At 45.1% G+C, this 25803-nt stretch overlaps 2 protein-coding genes across 2 annotated transcripts in view; both read right to left on the minus strand.

Moving 5' to 3' along the window:
* Positions 1 to 25803, minus strand: part of LOC137434214 (mth938 domain-containing protein) — a 233412-nt gene that overhangs the window by 182164 nt on the left and 25445 nt on the right. The window lies entirely within an intron of this gene.
* The window catches only part of TMEM237 (transmembrane protein 237), a 78978-nt gene continuing 54054 nt past the window's right edge, over positions 880 to 25803 (minus strand). Inside the window, exons 7-12 of the mRNA XM_068127057.2 lie at positions 23822 to 23942; positions 19901 to 20092; positions 17510 to 17583; positions 10140 to 10227; positions 3931 to 4040; positions 880 to 1558 (exon numbers count right to left, since the gene is read on the minus strand). Of these exons, the coding sequence (XP_067983158.2) occupies positions 1545 to 1558; positions 3931 to 4040; positions 10140 to 10227; positions 17510 to 17583; positions 19901 to 20092; positions 23822 to 23942 (599 nt within the window). The 3' untranslated portion in view covers positions 880 to 1544. The remainder of the gene's footprint in view (positions 1559 to 3930; positions 4041 to 10139; positions 10228 to 17509; positions 17584 to 19900; positions 20093 to 23821; positions 23943 to 25803) is intronic.

Here is a 25803-nt window from a genome sequence, read left to right on the forward strand (position 1 = left end):
CAATGATGATCAGATGGGATATGTGGCTGGTTTTTCAAAAAAAAAAAAAAAACCGTTTTCTGTAGGCATGGATTCAGGATGTTTCACGTGCCAGGATTAAATAATAGTTCCCAAAAGTATACACAATTCTGTACTCATTCCCTAAATTACAAAGTGGCTCTGATCCCAAAATCATTTGGCATGCCTCGTACCCAGTATTATTACTCTGGCCAGCATTTGGGCCCGTTTGTCTATCTGTCCGCACAATGTGCTGATGTAGGCCACAAATACCACTTAGTGGTAGCCAGTATTACACGTTATATATTTTCATCTGAGTACAGTAGCTCTATAAATACAGTATGTACAATTAGAATCTGAGTATGTATATAAAGTACGTACTGTAAAAACACCACACAAAAGTCCTGGTGATGGTCTGCAATCTCTGATCGATTGCTCCTTCTAATTGCATCTGTACATGTGCTGGGTATGAAAGAAATGCATCGTCATCTTCGAGTGGGGGTACCAGACGGACCGCACCCAAAATCCAAGCACCGAGCTGGGCTGATGCCAGTTTAAGGACCAATACGATTTCATGTAAGACGTTTTGGAATACTGTACCACAACCCTGAAGCAACTTGGAGAGTCAATTCGCTCGACTTGGTAGTTTCAAGATCCTGCGTGTGCACTCCCGAGGAGATGATCACATAAATTAACTCCCCAACTCGAATTGCAGGTTTGTCTCATACATCAGCAGGTATTACAAAATGGCGGAAGAAGACAAAATTTCAAAATGTTCGAGAAATAATTTTGTTTTGTTGGAGCAAATCTCCCTGCAGACGTGGAGGTGATTACAAAGCTGACGCAGTCTGACACTCAACAAAGCCAGTCATGTGACCAATACACAAGCTAAGTTTGTTTTTAATGGGAGAAAACGGTATGGTAATTGGAAAGATTCAACAATAACTTGTCTCATTCAAATCACAAGGTTTCAAATCCAAGTTCAACATAAAAGGAAAGAGTTAAATTTCCCATGAATAAATGCAAAACGCATCGGTGACGAGTTTGCTGTTCACTCCCCAGAAGCTATTCCTCATTTAAATCCAAACATGAAATATCAATAATGGAAAAGTGGTATTCATCAACTTTTACTTTTGCTCGATATTTGTTTTTAAATAATAACCAACCACTCAAACAGTGAAATAAACTGTATTGGAATGAAATAATTGCCAAATTCTATTCAAATTCAAAAATTTTGGATTGCCAGTAATGTCCTAATATGAAAACAAAACTGTGTTCATACAGAAATACAACGAAAGGAATGAAATAATTTTCTAATTCCACAAAAACATTGTGATGGGGAAAGTCATTGGAGGTCAAAGTGCACAAGCCAAGAAGGTAGTCATTGAAAACAAATGAATTGGAGTGCAATATTGATTTGCCAGGGGTGATTGTTATCACTTTGGCACAAATATGGGAAGATACGAGTACAATGTTTGTGTGGTGGATCCTTCACTGAGGTTATGGGGAGCCTTTGCAGTGAGACTCCGTCGATAACCTTCCTCAGATCAGAAAAACGTCTCTGGAATGACACAATGACAAGGTGTGTAGGCAAATGATACCATTTGTTTGTCTGATATGTAGATTGCCCTGTATAACAGGAAGAAGAGGTGTGTGTGTGTGTGTGTGTGTGTGTGTGTGTGTGTGTGTGTGTGTGTGTGTGTGTGTGTGTGTGTGTGTGTGTGTGTGTGTGTGTGTGTGTGTGTGTGTACTGATTTCTATCCCATTTTTATGATCCAACAGGAAGTCTAAAACCTGCTCGACATCAAAATGTCGAGTTAAATGATGTGATGATGTGGGTTACATCAAATCTTTGGCATACATTTTTTTAAATCAGCAAGAAAAATATGAATTGGTAGGCGTGAACATATGACAAGGGCACGAGGGCACATTGAAGATGTTACACTGGGAAGGAGGGGATCGAGAAAATAACAAAGGGTAGTACGGGTAATCGGGTATGTGAGGAATATGAGGAAAGGGAATGAGTTTAGGAGGAGGAGATAATAGCAGAAGGAGTGGAAGAGGTGGAGGACAGCAGTGAAAATTTCAAACATCTTCACACAAATTAAATATTGTTGCGGTTTTGGAATAAAGGTTAATTCTCCCTCTTAGTTAGTTGCACCACAACATGAAGCCTCGCGATAGTTCAGTTATTTCTTAGTAAATGTAAGCGTAGTCCTTTCCTGTGTTTAGTTTTGCATTGAGTAGGCCAGTGAGCTTAGGTGTTCTTTGGTGCTTTTGGTTTGGCGCTGGGATGCCACGCGGCAGGCCTGGGCAAGTCTGCCGAGGCCGAAGGGACGAGCTGCAGGGGGAGTGGCCGGTAAGCAACGAGCCGCCAATCAGGGCTCGAGGGGAGTGGCTTACCACTGCGGCAGGAGGCGGGGCTTGGAACATTCGGGTAAGATCGGGGAGGTGCCATATAAGGTCCTGCCCCGAGCCCATTAGGCAGACCGCACGAGAACAGCAGCAGAACGTGCGCGAGTCAGAACGCAGAAGGCAGACGAGAACGCGAGTGGAGCTGCAGAACGAGGAATTGAATTGCCTATTGTACACGAACTTTCCCCCATTCCCCATGCTCTGCGCTGTATTAATCGCGTGCTCGAAAGGACGACCCGCGCCGGGGCCACAGACATTGCGATTTCCTCCTGCCTGCCTTTGCCTGCATACGCGCCGCGAGGATTTCCTCCTGCCTGCCTTCGCCTGGATACGTGCCGTGACCATCGGAGAGCCACGCCGGGCGAGCTGCCCCGGGGCGACTGACGGCGAAGCGCGCGAACTTCTCTTCCTCCATCTCCCCGTGTGTGTGAGTGGGCCCATTTGTCTGGGTATAAGTAAGATTGATTAAGTTCTGTTCTGTGTCCCCTTGCCTTCATCCTGATTCATTGTACATAATAGTGTAAATAAATTCTGCTCTTCCTCTGATTTGACCGTCCTATCCCTACCATCCATTGGCTTCGCATGGTACGAATAAAACCGCTCTAATCGGGTTCCAATAAAAGTAACAGCACGAGTCACGTGATACGCATACCGCTCGGGCGTACTCGATTAAGCGTGGCTTGTGCGAGGCTCGATCCCCGCTTTCGTGGCAGCGTGGGTACCAAAGATACATGCTAATTTGTCCCGATACCCTTTTTCACGTTTGCCCGGAAGTGGCGATTCGGTCTCGCGGACCCGAAGACCCCAGGGGAAAAAAGGGGTTGAATCCCCCCTTTGTAAGGGGAACGGGCTTCGGGAGATCCACAACAATATATTAGCAGAGTCCGCGCCCTGTGGGCGATCTAGTTCCAAGCAAGCAACACGTTCTTCTGACACATCTCTTTATTTGGGTGGTGTATATGCAACAGACCACTGCCTCAATCACTCACAAAAATAACCCGGCTTACTTACGTACATGAAGTAAAAACATGCGTACTTCTTAAATATCCATGCATAATAAAATTGTTAATAATTCCAATTTTACTGACCCATAGGCTGACACCAGAGGCCTGCAGCCGAAGGACTGAAGCCTAAGGCCTATACGTAATCGCTTTCACAAGGCCCATGATGCCTACCTGCTCCAACCTTTCGCTATTTGATGATCCTTTTAAGTCGCTTATGTTGTTTTACATTGGAGTGAAAACTTATAGAGAGGGCATGGCGATTGTGAATGTGACAATTCCGAAGAGGTTTACCATAGCACCAAAATGGTGGCCATATGATTATTATTATTTTCACGTTACATTTGTGGGTGGCTTCAGGACAGCTGTCTAATCAATGGGTACAGAGTGAACATACATACTGTACATATGCTCTATTGTATAGATAGTATGTAATTATTCAGGTGTATTTACAATATACTCATTGCATGAATTACAATCCAAGCTAATCGCTGTTACGGAAATGTATGGAACATACCAAAAGTGCAGTCCGGGACAGGAGACCATGCAAGTTCTAGCCAGGCTAGACCACACAAGATAGAGATAGTGAGGCGGGCGGCCAGCCAGGACTTCAACCACTGCATCTCCCTGAAAGCAAAAAAATGTAATTTTTTTTATAGATTGCACTGTGTGTTACAGTAAATACTTCCTCCCGTTATCTTTTGTATGGTATCTGAAACTAAAGTAACAATTAAAAAATGTTAAATTTTTGGCCTAAATACAAGCAGATTAGAAGAACTCCTCTAAAGATCACTGTGTGCATAAACCCTGACTTACTCCCCACGCTTTGCCTTTGGTAGAAGGTTTAGTCATATCTGCATCAGTTGGTGTCATTTATCATTATTATTACTAGTGAGATACCCGTGCTACGCACGGCTGGGAGGCCAGAAGCAAACAGACAATGCAGATACGGCGAATGCTAAAGCATGAAACCAATAAATTCCACATTCCTGTAGCACCTTCAGTCGCACGTCAGACATGGACAGCAAGTTCGTGAAGGACTTCCATGAAAAACGTACCCGTTCGCAAACAAACGGGTACGTTCACGTATAGAAACATCGATCGTGGGACCGTGGCGAATCTGCATATGGCGATCCGCGAAGTTCACGTTCAGAAAGTAGAAACCATCACAGCATGTCGTCATTTACTTGAACTCGATATCTCTTTTTATTCCAAACAACATAACTCCAAAATAAACTTTTAACAACATTGTTAATGTTTCCTTCATTGTAAAAACTACCAAATCAACAGTTAAAAGGATTTTGAGCCGATAGCTGTTACGGCCTTGGCAAGATTGATGGCGGCAGTGATGTGTTAGCGTATTCACCACCCAAATAGCTATGTGGAATTCTCTCAGGGAGAGATTAAATGTCGTTTGAACTTTGGCCATGGTCATTATTTACTTTTAATGATGTTTATATACGAATGATGTTTAATGATGTTTATATTGGTTTTGGGTCGTCCTTTTTTTTTTTTTTTTTTTTTTTTGTATACAAGATCGAGGCTCGTGAAAGAGCGAACATTAATCACACAGAAAGACAAACCGACACATAAAACATATAACATAGGGAGCGGTAGACAAGATGGGGAGAGAGGTGGAAGGACACAAACACAACATTTGAGAGCAGGGACCGAGAGACATGGAGACATCGAGAGATCTGAGAGAGGGCGAGGGCTTTGGGGGGGGGGGGGGGCGTGGGAAGGGGGCAGTGGGAGAGGTATAAAACATATGGACACTGCCAGGACTTCCAGGAAAGAAGTTGGAATTTCAAACAAGGTGGATCTGGGGTGAATTAGCGGGGGTAGAAAAGATCAAGGTTTTGGATGGGGGAAGATAAGAGATGGTGGTGAACAGCTGTTTTAAAGACCTGGAGGGAGGAGTGGGATTGAAGGGAGTGAGGGAGTTTGTTCCAGAGGCGGGAGAAAAGAGGAATGAAAGAGTGAAGGTGAGCGGAGAGCCGAGAGCACAGTTTCCGCATATGTCCTGGGATTGTAAGTTGGAGAGATGGCGGGGAGCGAGGGGGTTGGAATTCTCTCAAGCAGGGATTCAACCCGTGTCCTTATAAAAGGTCTTTGTCCGAGGTCACCGAGTTCGATCGGTGCAGCCGTACAGCCGTTTCTGCAGCACCTGGGAAAACAACATCGTCACAATGAACGTTATGCGAACGCGAATGTGATGCGGGAGTCCAAACCTGAGAATGCTGGAGAACAAAGCTGAAATTGGGAAAACTAAATAGCGTATTTTACTCCTGGAGATCCCAGGATTACCCACCGAAAATATCGTTGTGATCGGTTCAGCAGTTTTTACGGTACCTTCGAACGGACAGACAGACGGACGGACGGACATTTGCTGAATTATAGTGAGATCATCAATCCTTTGAGGTAATACTGGGCATTATTGCCAGAGCTTGTTGCCATGCATTACCTCCACCACCAAAGGTTGATGGAGGTTATGTTTTCACCCCTGTTTGTCTGTCTGTCTGTCGGTGAACAAGATATCTCAAAAAGTTGTGGTCGGATTTGGACAAAATTTCATGGACAGGTTGGGTGTGTGACAAGGAAGAATTGATTCAATTTTGGTGAAGAACCAGATCCGGATACAAGAATTATTTAAGTGATTCTTCACCATTGAGAGATGGGGCCAAAAACTATATATAGCACAATATCTCAAAAAGTTATGGACGGGTTATGACAAAACTTGGTGGAGGAGTTTGTTAGGTGACAAGAACAAGTCGATTAGATTTTGGTTCAGGTCCAAATCCAGATCCAGCCTATCGGTGGGATACAAAACATAAACTTTTCAGCCTGGTGGTGTCAGGTATGCGCTCTACCGAGTGCCGTTCTAGTTACGTCCGCCACCAAAGGTGGATGGAGGTTATCTTTTCACCCCTGTCTGTCTGTTTGTTTGTTTGTTTGTTTGTTTGTTATCTTGCCAAAACGAAGTTTTTGCAAGATGTATCAGTCAGCTTGTATGTTTGTTTGTTTGTTTTTTTGTTTTTTTGTTTTTTTGTTTGTGGTTAATCATTTTTTTTTCACGTTTAGATCACTCTGTAGACCACAGTTATTATTGGAAACTCCTGTAACTTCGCATATCAGAGTCCTATAGAGATACCCTTCAGCACACAAAATTTTGAAGGTCAAGGTCAAAGGTCAAGGTCACTTTGCGGTCAATCATGGAGGTCAACGAAACCCTTATTTTTTGAGTAACTTTGATCGGATCGTCTCCAAACTTCATGGGAATCTAGTATATGGTCCGGCGCTCAGCTGATTCGTTTTTGGTGGCGATCGGCCTTGACCTTCATGGTTAGCGCTGGAGGTCGAAAATTATTGACCCCAAGGTCAAATTACGAAACCCTTATTTTTTGAGTAACTTTGATCTTATGATCTCCAAACTTGGTGGGTATATAGGGTGTGGTATGGCGCTCAGTTGATTAGTTTTTGGTGTCGATCGGCCTTGACCTTCAAGGTCATTTTGAAGGTCATTCAATTTTGACCAAAAGGTAAAATTTTCAAGTTTCAGTTACCATATCGAGTAGTACCTCAAATTGAAGCCCTTGTTGAGTGCTTTCCAAACATATAACTAGTTTGACAATGTGACGTCATTTGATGACGTCATGACGAAAAAACGGAATTTTCATGAAAAAATTATTTCCTCAGTTCTCATCAAAATCTTTCAATATTTCATGTGCGTTGGTCATGAAGACATACTATTCACCATACGAAATTATTAAGGTCAAGGTCAAATGGCAAGATACGGTTCACCCTGTGGGTGACATATGTTCATTTGTTTGTTTGTTTGTGGTTAATCATTTTTTTTCACGTTTAGATCACTCTGTAGACCACAGTTATTATTGGAAACTCCTGTAAGTTCGCATATCAGAGTCTTTTAGAGATACCCTTTAGCACACAAAATTATGAAGGTCAAGGTCAAAGGTCAAGGTCACTTTGCGGTCAATCATGGAGGTCAACGAAACCCTTATTTTTTGAGTAACTTTGATCGGATCGTCTCCAAACTTCATGGGAATCTAGTATATGGTCCGGCGCTCAGCTGATTAGTTTTTGGTGGCGATCGGCCTTGACCTTCATGGTTAGCGCTGGAGGTCGAAAATTATTGACCCCAAGGTCAAATTACGAAACCCTTATTTTTTGAGTAACTTTGATCTTATGATCTCCAAACTTGGTGGGTATATAGGGTGTGGTATGGCGCTCAGTTGATTAGTTTTTGGTGTCGATCGGCCTTGACCTTCAAGGTCATTTTGAAGGTCATTCAATTTTGACCAAAAGGTAAAATTTTCAAGTTTCAGTTACCATATCGAGTAGTACCTCAAATTGAAGCCCTTGTTGAGTGCTTTCCAAACATATAACTAGTTTGACAATGTGACGTCATTTGACGGCGTTATGACGAAAAAACTGCACTTTTCATGTATATTGTATTGCTTTAGTTCGCATTGTTTAGGTCACTCTGTAGAGCACAGTTCCCTTTGGAAACTCTTGTAAGTTCGCATATCAGAGTCTTTTAGAGATACCCTTTAGCACACAAAATTATGAAGGTCAAGGTCAAAGGTCAAGGTCACTTTGCGGCCAATCATGGAGGTGTTCACCTCAGTGTGACCTGAAGCAAGTCACTCATGTTCACATTTTGGCAAGATACGGTTCACCCTGTGGGTGACATATGTTTATTTGTTTGTCAGGTTGTCCGTTTGTGAACAAGATATCTCAAAGAGTTGTGGACGGATTTGGACGAAATTTGGCAGAGAGGTAGCGTACGTGACAAGGACGAAATGATTAGATGTTGATGAAGATCTGGATTCGGATCCGGCTAGTATAATTTTTAAAAATGATTCTTCACTATTGGGAGATCGGGCCAAAAACGATACATAGCAGGATATCTCAAAAAGTTGTCGACGAATTTGGACGAAACTTGGTGGACAGGTTGTGTGTGTGACAAGGAAGAATCGATTCAATTTTGGTGAAGATCTGGATCCGGCTAGTGCAATTATTTAAGTTATTCTTCACCATTCGGAGATTGGGCCAAAAACGATACAAAGCAGGATATCTCAAAAAGTTGTGGACGGATGATTTTGATTAAGTGTGATTTTCTGGTCTACTCTAGGATACAAAACGTAAACTGTTCACCTGGTGGAGGTATGCTCTCTACTGAGTGGCATTCTAGTTTTATGCTGCGATGCTTCATTCATCATTCTTTGATGCACAACTATCTTTACATTGAGACGTAAGCACCAAGGAGACGGCAAGTCCTTTATTTTGTGAAATTGTACGTGCCCTCGGCTGCCAAAACCAAGTGTGAATCAAGTTGTTACTTGAAGGCCAGCAGAAATGTACCGAATCAGCGAATGGGAAAATTGCTCGAACCCAAGTGATCAATGGCGATCAAAGCTCACTACTACAGCCTGCTAGGCCTCGGACGTTTACTGGCAAAGGGCATGGCGGTGAAGTTCCCTGGCAAAGGGTATGGAGGTAACATGGAGGTGAAGGTAATATGGATAATCACTTAGTGTTTTAGTGAGCAGTCTTTTTAGAAGCGAGCAACGCCTCCGGTTTGGACCAGTCAATGTTAGTTACACCGTTCGATTTTCCTAAAAAAAAAAAGGCTTCTGGGCCTCGTCAATAGCTCTTTCTTACATCTTTCTCAATTGAAGCAATGCTTTGACATAAGGGGTTAAAATCGTAATTGGTCGATTTCTACATTTGCCACTCTCTTCCACTGGTGAGTAGAGAATGTTAAAAATGCAGAAGATTTCAAAAATCCCGTGCACCTTCCCATTGATATCTGTAAAACACGAAGACTCCTCATCATGCAAGGCATTATCTCGTGTACCATCATTCACAGCCTTTTGCTGTGGTTTAGCCCGTTTTGTGTCATCCCAAGTTTTTTTTTGTCTCATCTCATCCTGCCAAGCCATGTTTTAAGTAACGACCGTGATCGGCCACACATGTTGAGAGTGTGATTTTTGCTGCGAAAGCAGTTTCTTGGCAAGGATTATACTGGGTGGTTTGCCATTTGCTTCCCAGCACTAGTTACGGCAAGAGTTTAGAATTTGTTCATGATGCAGACGATACCTCGCCTCCTTTTTGCAAAGGACTTTTGCAATGGAATATTTTACGTCTACTAACTAATCCCGGCAGTTGCGATTCCCAGTTTACCGTCCATCTGAGGGGTGGGACACACATTGATAAATCACTCTACTTGTGGATGACAGTTTATAGCTGGGTCGGCATTCAAACCCAGGCTAGACAGCTCAGAGGCGAGTGTGTACACACCTAAGCCAGTAAGCCACCCTGCCAGCATGATTGATCGACTCGTACAATATATTTAGTTAAATTGCCCTCGTTTGCGGTATTAGATGTGGCAGAAAGCTGCCCAGGAAACGGTCATGCAAAATAAGTAACAAATAAGGGGAAGGCTTCTCTGAATGCTTAGAACACTGTTACTTCACGAGTTAGACAAACCCAGGGTGTGTACAAGCTGCACGTGGACAATAGCAAGTAAATTACCGATTTAAACTTCCACAGTGTAAAACCATCGCCAGCGCGTCACAAGGAAATGGTCAATGGAGACAGCATGTTCTGGCAATAATAATTCTGGCGGTATTACTCATCCTTTGATTCTTTTTCTGTGAAATAATTGAAGTGCTTTTTTTTATTCACCTTGAGGAATTGACTTACGGGCGAGAATTTGATGGGTTGATTCCTTGCCGAATCCTATCCGAAGTCATTGCAAGGCCAAGGGACACAATCAAAGCGGAGAGGTATGCTGTGGGTTATGGTAAAGACATGAAAGCCATCAGAATGACATCATAACAGAATGCACCAGTTGGCCGCTCCACTCATTAGTGAGCTTGTCTAATTCCTTACGTATGAACCTAGGTGCCGCACCAGCACTTACTGCCGGGGTTTCTGACCAACAGGGGAGGAGGTGCCTGCCACATGTCCACCCTGTTTAGGTATTCATTACACCGTAATAACGAGATTCCTATGTTGTAACTGGGGAAGAAAGATAGAAAGAAAAGAAGCACCTTTAGAGGCCATTTTTCCCCGCGGAGCAAGGGTTGGCCTTTTTCGGGCACCTTGGTCCCCTTTTTGAAGCAATGTTTAATGGCCGGATGCCCTTCCTGCCGCCAACCCTGTTAGTCGCCTCTTGTGACACACAGGGAATTACCAGTGAACTGGTACTCAATTTGCCGACCTCGGAAGGATGACAGGCTGAGTCAACCCCCCTGGTGTTAATTCAGCGATCGACCGGGATTCAGAACCCAGGATCCCAAGCCTGCACCCTAACCGCAAAGCCAACACCAGGCTTGGGGAAGAAAGATATCAAAATAAAATACGAAATATGGCTTCGTTTCTCCCTCAAACTCAACTCCAGAGGAAACGCACTCCGTACTGATGCTAAGGAGTCAGAAACACATCGGTGGATCGATTCCTTTCACCAGTGGCATGGGCAGGCGATTTGATAACAAAAGGCTTTTATAGTCAGGTTCACTATGTTCAGATTGTTCAAGTTCGTTGGTTTTCTTTGGAGATTTGCAAAACTATACATTTCTGGAAAGTTTATTGTATAACTAATCGGAAAAGTGATGTTTTCATTTGCACGGAAGGTTCCATGGCGGCCATCTTGGATTTTCAAAATGGCCACGCTAAAAATTGATATTTCTCAATAGCTCGGCTTCTAGAATACCTAGGGTCTTGATTTTAACAGCTAAACCTACATTTTCAGGGGCAAGGAATCCAATCGTACCAAGTAAAATGGCATATACCCATCCCTAGACCAGTTACGGTCAGTTATGCCTTTTGTCCTACTATTTTTTCCATAGTTTGATATACATGTATCGTGTTTCCACTGTCCATTAGACCATTACACTTGTTACATCACTATTATGATGCCTGGTCCTATTATAAACTCCACACTAATCATAAGATGTGCAGTAATGTGATTGCAGTGCCACCGAGTGAGTGTAGTGACAACTACCGTTGCAACTGGTCCAGCGAGGACCAGAGTACTGTATGTTTTGCCCATTGTCAATAATTGTGGCATTTTGGATTGTCGCAAGTTTAGCCACGTGGTCCTATGCCCGACATTGGTCTTTGGCGTAGGTTCATGCTCCCACACAGTAATGAATATATACATTTGTTGAGACCCATGTAATGGTACAGCTAGCAAATAAATCAATGAAACAAGTGGCAGAATATCTGGTACCAGGCCTAGAAGTTCGCGACACTGCACGAGAATCCATTTAGATTCTCGTGGAAGAATTTCGCGACTCTTCTAATTTGCATATGACCCTTCTAGCTGTAGTTTTGATTTTGTGTATTTGCAGGTCCTAATCCATCATGAGTGAGGTACGTGAGCTTGGTCAACACGTGTGTGAGGAATCCATGAACTGGGAGCTATGCTTGCTGTGCCAGTCTGGTGATACTGGGAAAGGAGCCTTGGTGTTACACCCCAGAATAGACTCCTACAATCGTCTCTTGGGGGTGATAAGAGAGAGAGAGAGCCAGCTTGAAAGATGGCAACTTTGTTCAAGTGCAAATACGACTGAAAGACAGCACAAAAGAAACACTGTGCCAAGAGAAGGCTGTTTGGCACCGCACTTGCTATGCCAGTGCAACAAACACAGAACTGATACAACGTGCAAGGGACCGCAGAGATCATGAACTGTCTACTGGGTCATATATTCCAAAGAAACGTGGACAGAAGAGAGGAAGCACAGAGATGGATGAGTCAGGTCCACCAACTTCTGGTTCTTCATTATGTTCATTGCCGTTTACACGGTCCTGCACTGTGCCACTGGATAAGGACCAGTGCTTCTTCTGTCAGACGGATGATGACCAGCAGTTGTTCACAGTTCGGACTGAAAATGCTGGTAAACAACTGAGAAAAGCTGTGGAGATGTCTGACGATGCATCATTGAAAACAAGGCTGAACACATCTATCTCACCCACTGATGCACACGCAATAGACGTGAGGTACCACAAGCCATGTTGGACAAGACATGTGTTCCACGTTGTGCGAGATGAAACTACCAGAAGTACAGACAAAGAGCACTTGCTGCAAAGGGCAAGTCTGATTGAGCTGATCAACCTCATCGATTTTCAAACTCAAAACCAAGCTTACCTCTCAATGGACGATATTGAAACCACCTATGTCAACATGCTTGGTGCAGAAGGCCTTGACCACCATTACCCTGCATTCACTAGACGCTGGCTGAAGGAAATGATCCTCACTGAGCTGCCCACCGTTAAGTCTGTTCTACAGAAGAATCGAAGGAAATCAGCCGTCCTCTACTCTCCAGACGCATGTGAGGAAGACATGGTCCATGCTGCTATCACAAGTGAAGAGGATGACGTGAAGAACATGAAGGCCATCTACAAATCAGCACAGGTGATACGCAAGAGCATTGCAGACTTCACAAAGAATGACAAGCCAGAATGTGCCATACCAGTGTCTAGCAACATCGATCATGTTCCAGCTGAACTATACACCATGATCCGCTGGATCATGGTGGGGCCCGTGGATGAGCTGGAGACCGAAGCGAAGACCAGTGTTGTTGACAGAACGGCACTCACATTGAGCCAAAACATCATGTATGGATTCAAGTCCACCAGACAGGTGAAGTACAATCCAAGCAGTGATTCTGCAACATTCAGGCCACAACATGCAAGAGAAAACCCCCAAGTTCTGGGACTGGCACTGACTGTGCACCATGATACACGAAGCAAAATGCTGATGGGTCTTCTCAATGCACAGGGACACTGTGTCTCACATGGTCGCACCCTGCTCCTCGAAACTGCTCTTGCCAATGCTGTCGTAGAAAACACGAGACAGTTCCAAGGCCTGTATGTGCCACCATTCCTGAAGAAGGGCGCCTTCGTGTTCTTTGCTGCTGACAACACGGACTTTGCCGAGGACACTGCTGATGGGAAAGGAACCACTCATGGAACTATCACTGCAGTGTACCAGAAAGCTGATGTTCCGGGAGAGCAGATTGCACCACCTCTGATCATAGGTGAAGCACAGAGTCTATCAGTCACTCCATACCATGTGGACATGCTGCACTGTGACAAGCCAAAACCACAAGTAACCAAGAGGACAGAGGAGTTCATCATCAACAAGGTTCGAGTCTCAGGATCATATCAGCTGACACACCTGGGATGGCTGGTCGCTTCTGCTGTATCAAAGATGCAAGACGGAGGACATTCGAGCAAGATTCCTGGCTGGGCAGGCTACAACTCGCTGCTGTCTGTAGGCCAGTCGGTACCTCAGGTTGGAGCCTTACCACTACTCCCAGAGGTGGCACATGAGTGGTCAACACTACTGACTGTGATCATGCACGCAAGTCAGCTGAGAAGACTGGCAGTTGGTGAAGATCATCCTACTGTCATTTCATTTGACATGGCTCTGTACGAGAAAGTGGTGCAGCTACTAGATGCCAGACCTGACTTGAAACGCACCGTTGTTCCCAGACTGGGTGAACTGCATGTCGTGATGGCTGCTCTGAGGGCTATCGGAACCTCCATGGAGAACTCAGGTATCGATGACGCCTGGATGGAGGGTGATGTCTATGGTTCTGCCACGACCAGGCAAATCCTGAAATGCACGCATTACAAGCACGCTCTCCGTGCTCACATCTATTCATATGTAGCACTGTATGAGATGGCACTGGAGGAGTTCTTCAGAGACAATCCACAACTGAAAGACGTTTGTTTGGTTGCCACAGAAGAAGTAGAAACTGCCTGCCGTGAGGGGAACAAATCCATGAAGGCCGAATCAGTGAAACAAGCCAACTGCAACCTCCTTCAGGCCTTTGCCACTGCTGATGTGGTGAAGACATTCCAGGACTGGGAGGAACAGAGATTCAAGAACGCCATGTTCAAATCCATGATGAACTACCTACACCGAGTCGAGACAATCCTGTTCTTCGTGGCAGCATCTCGGAATGGTGATCTGGTGCTGCATCTCGAAGCTGGAGAAGCACTGAGCAAGCTATTCTTTGCCTTCGACCGCATCGAGTACAAGCGGCTCTGGCCCCGCTACATCGCAGACATGTATGACCTGAGAACCAACCACCCAGACACCTGGAGGGAACTTGCAGCAGGCAACATATCAGTCACCAAGAACGAGATTCCCTTTGTATCGATTGGTGCAGACCACGCATGCGAACATATCAACAAACTGATGAAGGTTCGCTCTGGACTGATTGGCATCTCTAACAATGCCAATGCTAGACGGAGATTCTTCATGGCCACACCAGAACTATCATGCCTGTCGAGAGAATTCAAGGGTCAGTTTCATGTGGAAGCTGGGAAGGTCACAGAGCATCATGACCTGGGACCAAGTGCAGTCAAGAAGGACCATGATGCAATCGACAAAATCAAGGCTGCCATACTCAGTCATGGCAATCCATTTGCCACAGAAGGTGACCAGTTGCACAATCTGATCACACATGCCTACATCCCACAGGAGTATGTTCCATCAATCTTGAACATTGATGTCACTGGTCAGCAGCTCTATGAAGACTATGTGTCAGAGAGAATCAATGGGGACACCAGCCTCTGGGCACCAGTGAAAAAACACAACAACAAAATGTTCATGTCGGGGAACAGGAAAGCCACTGTGAAACTCCGAGACAAGACTGTAGATCTGAAAGAGACCAAGGATCTCTATGGACGGCTGATGGTCCTGGCCAGGTCAAACCGAGACATCGACCAGAAACATGCAATTGGGAACTATGAGTTCACTTTGACACCGAGAGCACTCTTCGCTCCAAATGGGGCAATGCTGCCATGTACTGACAAATCAAAGTTAATCCACATCCTGGGGAAGTTGCCACAAGCAGAACCCCCCCATGATGATCAGCAGCCACTGCAAGCTGCAAGTGCTCTGCACCCAGATGCAGCAGATGTAGAAACCATGGACTTCACATCCAGTGAACCTCCTCATGCATGTCGGAAAATTGCAGTGGTGGACAAGATGGTGGTTGTGCAGAAGCTCACCAAGAAACCAGCCACCTTAGTGACAGTCAAAGATCTCAGTGACTGCTTTAATGGGAGACTGATGTCTCTAACCAGAGAATATGACGAGATTATTCTCGTGTTCGATACCTACAAGGCTGACTCCCTGAAGAGTACCACAAGGGAGAAAAGGAGGCAAGGAAAGGATCCAATCAAATATCAGGTCAGAGATGACACCAACATCAAACACATTCCAATGAGCCGGTTCCTTTCCCATGACAAAACAAAGGCTGATCTGACCGAGTATCTGGCAGCAAAAACCCTTGAGTGCAACATAGACTCGTCAAAGCTGGTCATCACATCTGCTTCAGGATGCACTAGGAGCAACAGCGAGCTCCTCTTTCAGGACAACAATCACGAAGAAGCAGACACACTGATGATCCAACAGGCAGTGCTGGCATCACATCGGAACCCACTTGATGCAGAGTTGATGTTTTTCTCTCCAGACACAGACGTACTAGTGCTGTTCATAGCAAATTATGACCTCTTGCTGAGAAACACATCAATTTCGATGACATCTGGAGTTGTCCAAGTAGAGCCAATATGGACAGCTCTAGGTCCCGAAAGAGCGAAGGCTTTGCCCGCCTTCCATGCATTCACGGGGGCAGACAATACTGGGAGATTCTCTAGAATAGGCAAGGCAACATGGCTGCAAGTCTACATCAAATGTCATCAAGATGTCATCAAGGCTCTGCAGATGCTAGAAGATGCCACTGAGGTGACTGAAGATATGCTCTCTACATTATCTACATTTGTATGTGCTGCATACTCACCAAAGGGCATTCACATCGAGACGATCCCAGAGCTACGATGGCATCTCTTCTGTAAGCACATGGCAGAAAGTGACAAACTTCCTCCTACCCTTGGGGCTCTCAAGCAGCACATCCTCAGAGTCCACATCCAGGCCAGAGTATGGGGTCAGGCAAGTATCCCTGAGCAGGAGTTCCTGGATCCACTGAAAAGTGGCTTCTACAAGGACACAGATGGTCAGGTCAAGCCCACCACAACTGAGGTCCTTCCAGCCCCCAAGGCCATCATCGAGATGGTTAGATGTCAATGCAAGGCAGACTGTGCATCTTCCAGATGTTCTTGCAGATCAAAGAACTTAACATGCACAGACCTCTGTCAGTGCAGCACCCAGTGCCAGAACGATGAGGACTCCCACGATGTGATGTTGTCTGATGAGAGTGATGACGATGTGTAAACGTGTTTATTGTCAGAGACGCTGTAATCGATTAGTCCCTATATAAATACTTGATCTGATGTGTTCTCCTACGCCATGATATTCAAGCTGATTTTTAGCTGAAGTCCAGGTACATAGAGCATCCAAGAGGTTGCCCTAAAATTAATGCTTGAGGTTACCTATTCCTGAAATTCACAACTCTCCATGCAGGTTATCTTCTTTGTACTACAGAATAAAACATTCGTCAACATAATATTTGGCTCTATGATTATTTTAGCTTATTTTACTTGGTACGATTGGATTCCTTGCCCCAGAAAATGTAGGTTTAGCTGTTAAAATCAAGACCCTAGGTCATCTAGAAGCCAAGATATTGAGAAATATCAATTTTTAGCGCAGCCATTTTGAAAATCCAAGATGGCCGCCATGTAACCTTCCATGCAAATGAGAACATCACTTTTCCGATTGGTTATACTATGAAGTTTCCAAAAAAGTATAGTTTTGCAAATCTCCAAGAAAAACCAACGAAAATACACAGTGAACCTGACTATTAACTGATCCAGACTGACTGATGCAGTGTAACAGCTGACACTGCTTTTTTGCAATGGGCAGTTCTCTCTGACAGATTAATGTGTTGAAAGCCAGATGTACCTTTTTCATTCCCTATGTTAATGTGGCAATCTTTGATGGTTCTTTGATGGCCCCACAACTGCCAATGGCAAACCTGCACTTGGTTTCTTAGCCAAAATTAGATTACATGCACCGACATCGACCATTATGTACAACTTTAGCAAGGTTCTCATCCACACCTATTGCCCACTGGTTCTCAAACGTCTACACTCACCTAAGGAGGCCCATGTGCTCGGGTCGAAGGTGAGCAGGTGACGGAGGAAAGGTAAAGGACGAGCCAAGTTTGCCCTGCAAAAGCATTTAATTACATTATTTACACAAAACGAGTCTACTGTTGTGATGGTTACCAAGCTGTGTCACAAATGAAACATGATCTGTAACAACCATAGGATGGACATTTGTTAATAAATACGAAACATTTTACCCAAAATATTGCACATCACACAAGTGGGTCTTTCATATATGCTGGGGATACAATGAAGATGATGCCAACTGTGAGTGCAGTGTTGGACCCAAGACTATGGAACATCTAATGAGATGCCGCATATTATATGAGGCATGTTCGGTCAAATAATCTGGCGGAGGCCAATTACAGAGCCCTTAAGTGTGTCCAACAATGGCAGACATTTGTGTGACGACACGAAAAACAAAGTCTTTCATACGCAGCAACAATGTAAAGTATAAATTGAAAAAGACAGACATTTAAGATTTTTACCTCTACCACCGAAAGTGAAAGAAGGCTATGTTCCCACCCCTGTTTATGTCTGTGAGAGGGATATCTCAAAAGGTTGTGGAAAGATTCAGATGAAACTTGGTGGACAGGTTGGGTGTGTGACAAGGACGAATTGATTTGATTTTGGTGAAGATCCGGATCCAGATCCGTTCATTAAAAAAAAAAAGTGATTCTTCATTATTGAGAGATAGGGCCCAAATCGATATACAGCACGATATCTCAAAAAGTTGTGGACAGGTTATGACAAAACGTGGTGGATGAGTTGGTTGGGTGACAAGAACAAGCCGAATAGATTTTGGTTCAGGTCCACATCCAGATTCGGCCAATCAGAGGGATCCAAAACTTCAACGTAAACTGTTCCTCCTGGCGGAGGTATGCGCTCTACCGAGTGCCGTTCTATTTCATCTTTTGCTTTAAATAATACTAAGGGCAACCTGCCAAACAAACCTGATAAATCAAATGCTGTGTGCCACAGGGCCTTCAAATTCAAAGCCATAGCACAGCAATTTATTTATACACAGCATTAGGAAACCTCTCTCTTTGTTTTTGCAGTTGGCTCCCAATTGAGCTGTCGAGACTGCGTTCAATCCAGGTAGTAGTTGAATGACATATTGCCATTTAGCTATAACGTCAACAACAGGCTAGATGGGTCTATCTGATGCGAATGTAAGCCTAGCTGCTATATATATATATGTAGGTTGTGGTCATTTAAAGATACTAGGGCATGCCCGTACTATATATATATCTAAAATTATATCCCCCCCTCTATTTACATGAAATGGTTTGGTCCAAAGCGAATGGCTTGCGAGTACGGTGACAATCCCCCCCCTCTATTTACATGAAATGGTTTGGTCCAAAGCGAACGGCTTGCGAGTACGGTGACAATCCCCCCCCTCTATTTACATGAAATGGTTTGGTCCAAAGCGAACGGCTTGCGAGTACGGTGACAATCCCCCCCCTCTATTTACATGAAATGGTTTGGTCCAAAGCGAACGGCTTGCGGAGTTTGGTAAAGAAATCGCCATAGCGTGCACAAACGCGCAGGAAAGCGAAAGAATCGCAAATTAGTTTTAATTAGTTTTAAAACATAGTTTAACGGCAACATAGTTTGCCAACATGAAATAAATGAATACGCTCTCAAATGTGCCGTCCGAGGCAGAGTCTGTTCGCCACGTTCGGCACACGTGATAGCTCGCTGCTCTCTGATTGGTTGAATCGTTTTTTGGACATAGCTCGGTAACTACTTCTCCGATTAATATGAAACCTTGAAAAGGCACATCCTCGGGTCCCCAGCAATATACCTGGCAAGTTTAAAGTATATCGGACCCGTGGTTGTCGAGAAACAGCGGTCACAGACATACAGACATACAGAGATTACTGGAATTATAGATAGATTGTTGCATATTTTGAAAAAAGCAAGACAACATGTTTCAGTACCCTAGCCAAAATCAGTGCTCAGGGTTAATGGAGTCATTAGCCTTACCTGCACAAGGTTTGGAGTTCACGAATGTGGATATGGCAAAGGCATTATGGACCGAATTGTCTCCTGTGTCTAAAATGTAATTGTACGAGTAAATAACACATGATGAAAGAAATAATCTCTGCTGGAAAACCAACTTGAGCTCAGGAAACACGACAGCTTTGCAAAAATAATGAATTATTTAATATCACATAAATAATAATTTTTTCTTTTTAAAGACTATTACGTAAATACAATATGTTATACAATGTATTTGATGAAAAACAGCTCTCAACAACAGAAGGTACATAGAAACAACAGAGCAGGAGATTTGTATCATGGCTTCACATGAGTAAAGCATGAAGGAGTAATGGTAGACAGCGTACCTTACTCATATTTTGGCTCGGCAGTACCTGTCAAATGCAGACACGGTGCACACAGCGAGGAGCACGGAGAACAACGCTTGGCTGGGTGCAGCCAGTAGCTGGTACAGGGAATACAGGCGACCGAGATTTGAGAGACTTGGCCCAGCAGTCACGCAAAGCAGCACCGCATCCCACAATGCTACACCAGCCAGGAGGCCACCACAGAACAGGCCCAGAGAACTAACACACACCAGTGCATTTGTATAAGTACAAGCAGTTGGTTAAACAAATTATGTATACACAGATATTAATCAATTGGTGATGTTGGTTGTCCTGTTTTAAATCAGGAAGTTTAGCGCTATTGAAGCAGTCTTGTGCATCACCCTTATACGCCATACACATCACCCTTATACGCCATACACATCACCCTTATACCTTATGCACTACTCTATAGAACATGTGCAACTACTGCAAAACTAGAGGTTCATGGAAGTATTTAGAAGCCGATTTGTGTTTCATACACATACTGCAGTGTTCAAGTATATAATTCAATATAAATAAAATGAAGATTGTAAAAGTCTTATAAAGAAATTTATTCTGGGTCTTCCCACCATTTTACGCAGTATTACACCACCATTTATAACATGTTACATTCATTATTCGTGCCTGTTTGTGTCCATTATGACATCCTCAAAAACAGTTAAGTTTCTTGTTTGGAATGATTTTCAATTTTATTTGACTGTCATGCAGGCAGAGAGAGTCTAAAATAAAATAATAATAATAATAAATCTCACTCCTCTCTGCGCATGTGCGCTTGCCCTCAATACACTGAAGATGAGAGCAAACGGTTAGCCGGACAGCTACCAAAAAGGAGAACGATCCTGGCTGGCGTCACCCTCAACAGGCTGGGGGTTTTGGGGCAAAAAACCAAGGGGTTTTTGTGTTCTGTCTTTTGTACCAGATATATCGCAGAGGATCGGCAGAGTATTGAAAGCAGCAGGACTGAAGGTAAGTTTCAAAGCAGTCTTCACCCTCAGACAAGCTCTTATGAGGGTCAAGGACATGCTACTGAGGAAGGCCAGACAGTGTATGGGCCTATGGTTGTGGAGCTGAATATATGCGTGAGAGACGGTGAGGACCTTAAGCCAGCATATTGCTGAACACCACAAGGCCTTCGAGTGCAATTATCCCAAAAGGTCTGCATTTGCCAAACATGGTCTCAAGGCAGGACATGAACCCGTGGGATAGGGTTAGCATTTTGTGTTCGACCCTGAACAGGACTGGAAGACTGATGCTGGAGGCTTGGCACACAGAGGAAATGGTCCAATCAATCACGCAGTAGGTGGTGGATTTGCCATTAGTGCTTGGACCACTCTTGCCCCACCCCTACCTCTCTGCCACATGCTCATTATACTGATGCAAGTTTAATTACATTCATCTAATGGAACATGGCATTAAACTGAAGGGGTGAAAATGTCGAAATAAATGTTGAGATAAATTAAATACCTAACTGAGGTACCTCCACACACAGACTCAAATACAATCACAGGGGAAAATTAATTAAACTAAACCCCAATCAGTCGGCACTTAGTTTTGGCCTCAAGTGGCCCTTTTTGAGGAGAGTGGTGGTGACAAGGCTCAGGCCCTCCTGCTCGGGAAGCACACAAGATGGCGCCGACGGCGCCAAGGGTCGTGAGGCAAGTTGTGAAGACAGCCCTCTTTCGCTCTCCCAAGGACGAATGGCACAGCCTTCAGCCCACCAAGAGCCCAGCAGTCTCCGAAACTTCCTGCAAAATACTGCCAACGCAGTAAAGCGCTCCTCACTCTCCAAAGTACGGCCCAAACTCCACCAGCACCATGTCCACAAGATGGCGCTGCCTTCTTGTCCGAGCAAGATCGAGAGACTCTTCTTCTTCACTCCTGAGAGCCAATCGTATCGTTCGCCTCGCCCACATCCCACAGTCGAAATCACGTCCCTCGGGGCATGGCCTCACGGCTTTTCTTGACCGTCCATTTCTCCGCCTCTTATGGGCGGGCTTACACCTATTAGGTCCTTTGGGCGGGGCTTAGTCCGGGAACCTGCTTGCTTGTAGTTGGCGGTAAATATTGTTTAAAGATGGTTTTGCATTGCCAGCCTTGTCAGCAAAAATGTGAGGGGATAATTACAGAGGGAAAGCACGCACTGGGGAAAATTATCCTTAAACCCTACCGATAATTAGCACAACACCACCCCCGTGTGGTGAACACGTAAACAACCTTATGCTACAGTTTCCCTACTTATAACATCGAGGTTTCTTCTATGCGTCACATGGCCCATGCTATAATGCATGGCCCTACCTTTCCTATGGGATCCGTTTACCTACCCCCCCACAAACACAACAATATATATATTGTTACGAATTTGGGTAGTGATATATGTAGAGCAGAGTAGATCTGAGTAGGTAACATGCTTCATGTGTCGCGGTAAGGAACACTTCCTGTAATAAGTCATGTGTAGGCGTTTTGTCGGTTAAGGTGTATAACTGTGAATCTACCAGGAGATTCGAGTGATAGGTGTTGTAGGGGTTAATGAGTAGAGCCCTTGTATGTCTCACCTGGTAATCAAACCTTTGTCCTTTTTGGCACTGCAGACCACATAGACACTTGGTTAGGATCCCTTAGTACAACACTAATGATGCCCTTCCCCCCTGACATGACTTAGGAAGAAATCGGGCTAGGACACCGCCGATAATGGCCGCTGCCATTTGCACCTCCGCGAGGCTTACCCGCCTCGCATAGCACGTGCTATAACACAAGGAGCAGGAGCGAGAGTGACGCAGTGGGCGTGACCTGAGCGAGTCGGTGGAGGAGACCGATTGGTTGGGAGTGCGCCAAAGCTGACGTCATCGGCCAGAGATATTAGCAGGGGCCGGACGCCATTTCGGGCAGAAGAGTAGAGGGCCGTTCGTTTGATAGTCGAGGGTCGAGAGTTGGAGAGTTGAGTGACGAGCACCGAACGCCATTGAGAGAGACGAGTTGTGAGTTGGATCCCGAGTGCAAGAGAGCAAGTCGCGCAGCAGCAGTTGGTTGGCCGTCCATGGCCTGAGTACACGAGTTGGGTTTTGAGAAGCGAGTTGGAAGGACGAGACGTGCAGTCACACCTGCGTTCTCTCCGTTCCTGTCTTTTCGTACTTTGTGTGGGGATCAACCTCGTGTGGAGCCGCTGGCCTGCGTTGGGTGCTTTGGAGCTTGGTGCACGGGCCTCGTGGGCGACGAGAGGATCGGAGCTTGGAGCGAGGCCTCGTGGGTACATCGGGGCCGAACGGAGCCGTGGTGGACGGCAAACAATACAGGACGACGGACAGATAAGCTCACACCACATTTCACTATTTAACATAACGTGTTCTTTTTTATTAATTCATATCCCCTCGTCTTGTCTCTTATATCTGTGTGTGTGGGATCCCAATTTAGGATTATTTCATTACCGGCGCGTGCTTTTACTGTCTTTGCTTTTCCCAATAAACCCTTGCATTATTTTTGTACATATATCTGAACGCAGTTTACCGGGTGGTTGATTTTAATAGATAAGGCTGCGGGGCTCTCGCCGTTCCCCTCCATTCCGCGCGCTTGGGTGTTTTAGGTTTTGGAATCCGCCATTGAGTTTCCGCCTCGGGAGTTAAAGCCTTCGTGATCGGCAATCCGCAACTCTGGGTTAATCGGAGTTGCGTGACAATATATAGTTTGTTTTTTTAACAGCGTCAGCCTGATTACAGCAACCAATTTTAAAGTCTAGTGTCATGTTTGAAAATTGCATATTCCTTTACAAAGAGATTTATCTTACGTTTTGACATTTCTGTTGGAACTCTTTCACACCTCCATTGTTATGCCTTCTCTGTAATGTTTTTAAAATCTCACCTCAAATTGAAGTCCAGCAAAACAGGAGCTCCGGTACCACATCACTAGTACAAATGCATAGCATATAGAGATTACCAGAAGGTTTCCTGTGCCCGCCTGGCTACATCTTGCGTGGTACTCTGCACGACTTGCTCCTCCACCAATTCTCCTCCTTTCTGGCAATATTCCCAGGGCTTTTCAGACACACGAAACCCTCCTACACTCCGCAAAAGGTATGCCAATTCAGTACCACACAAACACCATGGAATTTTTTTTTGAAAAGGACATACATAAAGGAAATTGATGTTCTTCAAGGCAGCATCTACAGATCAATTCCTTTCTAGATTTATTAAAAGCAATCAATGGCCAATGCCTGGAAGGTTCTCTGCAACTTTGCAGATTTTGAGAAAGGTATGATGTACTTTGCTTGGAGCATCTCCTTCAGTAATATCACCACCCTTCCTTCCTACCCCACACAAGTTTCATATTCAACACATTGTTCAGCAAGCAAGACATACAGTGAAAATTCTCAAATCCAAAATTCCAAAATGCAAAATCCGAACTTAAAAGGTTGACGCAGCTGAATTGATACGTTATGCAAAGATTATGAACACTGAAGTGGCCATTGGCCAAGAACTTGCATGAACATGACATCGTGGAGTGGATGAATTGTGACAGTGAAGCACCTGTGGTCTGCCAGATGATAGATGAAGAGATTGTTGACATGGTTATTGTAGTGAAATCGTATCCGTACTGAACCCGGGTGGGGATGCTCGCTGCTCGCTGTCATTGTTGTCCCCACTAGGGGCGTGACTATAAGACCCGTTGCTGTGTCAGTGCTCCGAGACTTCTCCCTTGTGACATGTTACATCGGTAGCCTCGTTAATGGTACGCCTTTATAGAATATCTAGCTTGCTTGCATTGACTGATATGAATGGCTTTATGAGATGTCGCATCGTATGCTTATTGTGTATTTCCACTTACAGGAATGATGTGATGATCTAAATGCAATTAAACCAAACCGTTGGACTACAAGTTGTGCGGACCTGAATGGTTTTCCACAACACTTAATTGCATTTATGATCTGCTGACATGGCTGGCAACAAGACGTTGACGGTGTCCATTTTCAGCGCCGACCCACAAGCCACGGACGGAGGCTTGCAACTCAAGCACTGGCTCAAGCAACTGGAGCATCTCTTTAATGAGCCTGATACCGCTCCGACGCCTGCCGCGAAGCTGGCAATATTACACTCAAAAATCGACTACCGGGTCTACCACTCGGTCGCTCAATGCACGACGTATGATCTTACCGTCGCGGAGCTCAAGCGGCTTTATATAAAAGAAAAAAGCCCTGTGTATGCGCGTTATTTGCTGCAGACGCGACGGCAGCAACCCAACGAGCCTATGGATCATTACGCCCAGGAGCTCCGGCAGCTCATGCTGGACAGCGCCCAGCCACGGACTCCCGAGCAGGCTAAAGATGATCGACTTTTAGATGCCTTCATAGCAGGGGTCTCCTCTCAGGAACTACGTCTCAAACTCTTGGAGAAGACCGACCTGACCTTCGCTACGGCGGTTGAGCAAGCGACGGTGTATACTGAAGCGCGGATGCAATCGAACGCCTATGATCGCACGCGCCTTTTGGCGGGCACCTCACTACACGCCCGGCCGGAGAGGACCACTGACGAGGACGTGGATCCGCCTGCTGAACTCCGGGATGCTCCGGAGGATGACCCTACCCTGACAGCTGCCGTTACGACCAGCAGACCCAAGGCCTTGCGCGGGGCTGCATGTTTTTTTTGTGGAGGGCCTCGTCATGCCCGAGTCGTGTGTCCGGCACGTGACGCTATTTGCCATTTGTGCTCGCTAAAGGGACATTACGCGAAAGTGTGCAAGAAATCGGCACGCGGCTCGCGGCCCTTCGACACGCGCAGCCGCGGTCGCGCAGGCGCGGCAACCTTGAACGGGCTTGTAGCAGAACCCACGAGCCCAGCGCCTTACCCGTCTTCGAAGGGGAGGGCCTCTCGCTGCGGCCCGCTGGGCGCTCAGACAACCTTGACTGGCGACACCGGAAAGCC

The sequence above is a fragment of the Myxine glutinosa genome, chromosome 1 (genome assembly GCF_964187855.1).
Source record: "Myxine glutinosa chromosome 1, kmMyxGlut1.1, whole genome shotgun sequence".
NCBI lineage: Eukaryota > Metazoa > Chordata > Myxini > Myxiniformes > Myxinidae > Myxine > Myxine glutinosa.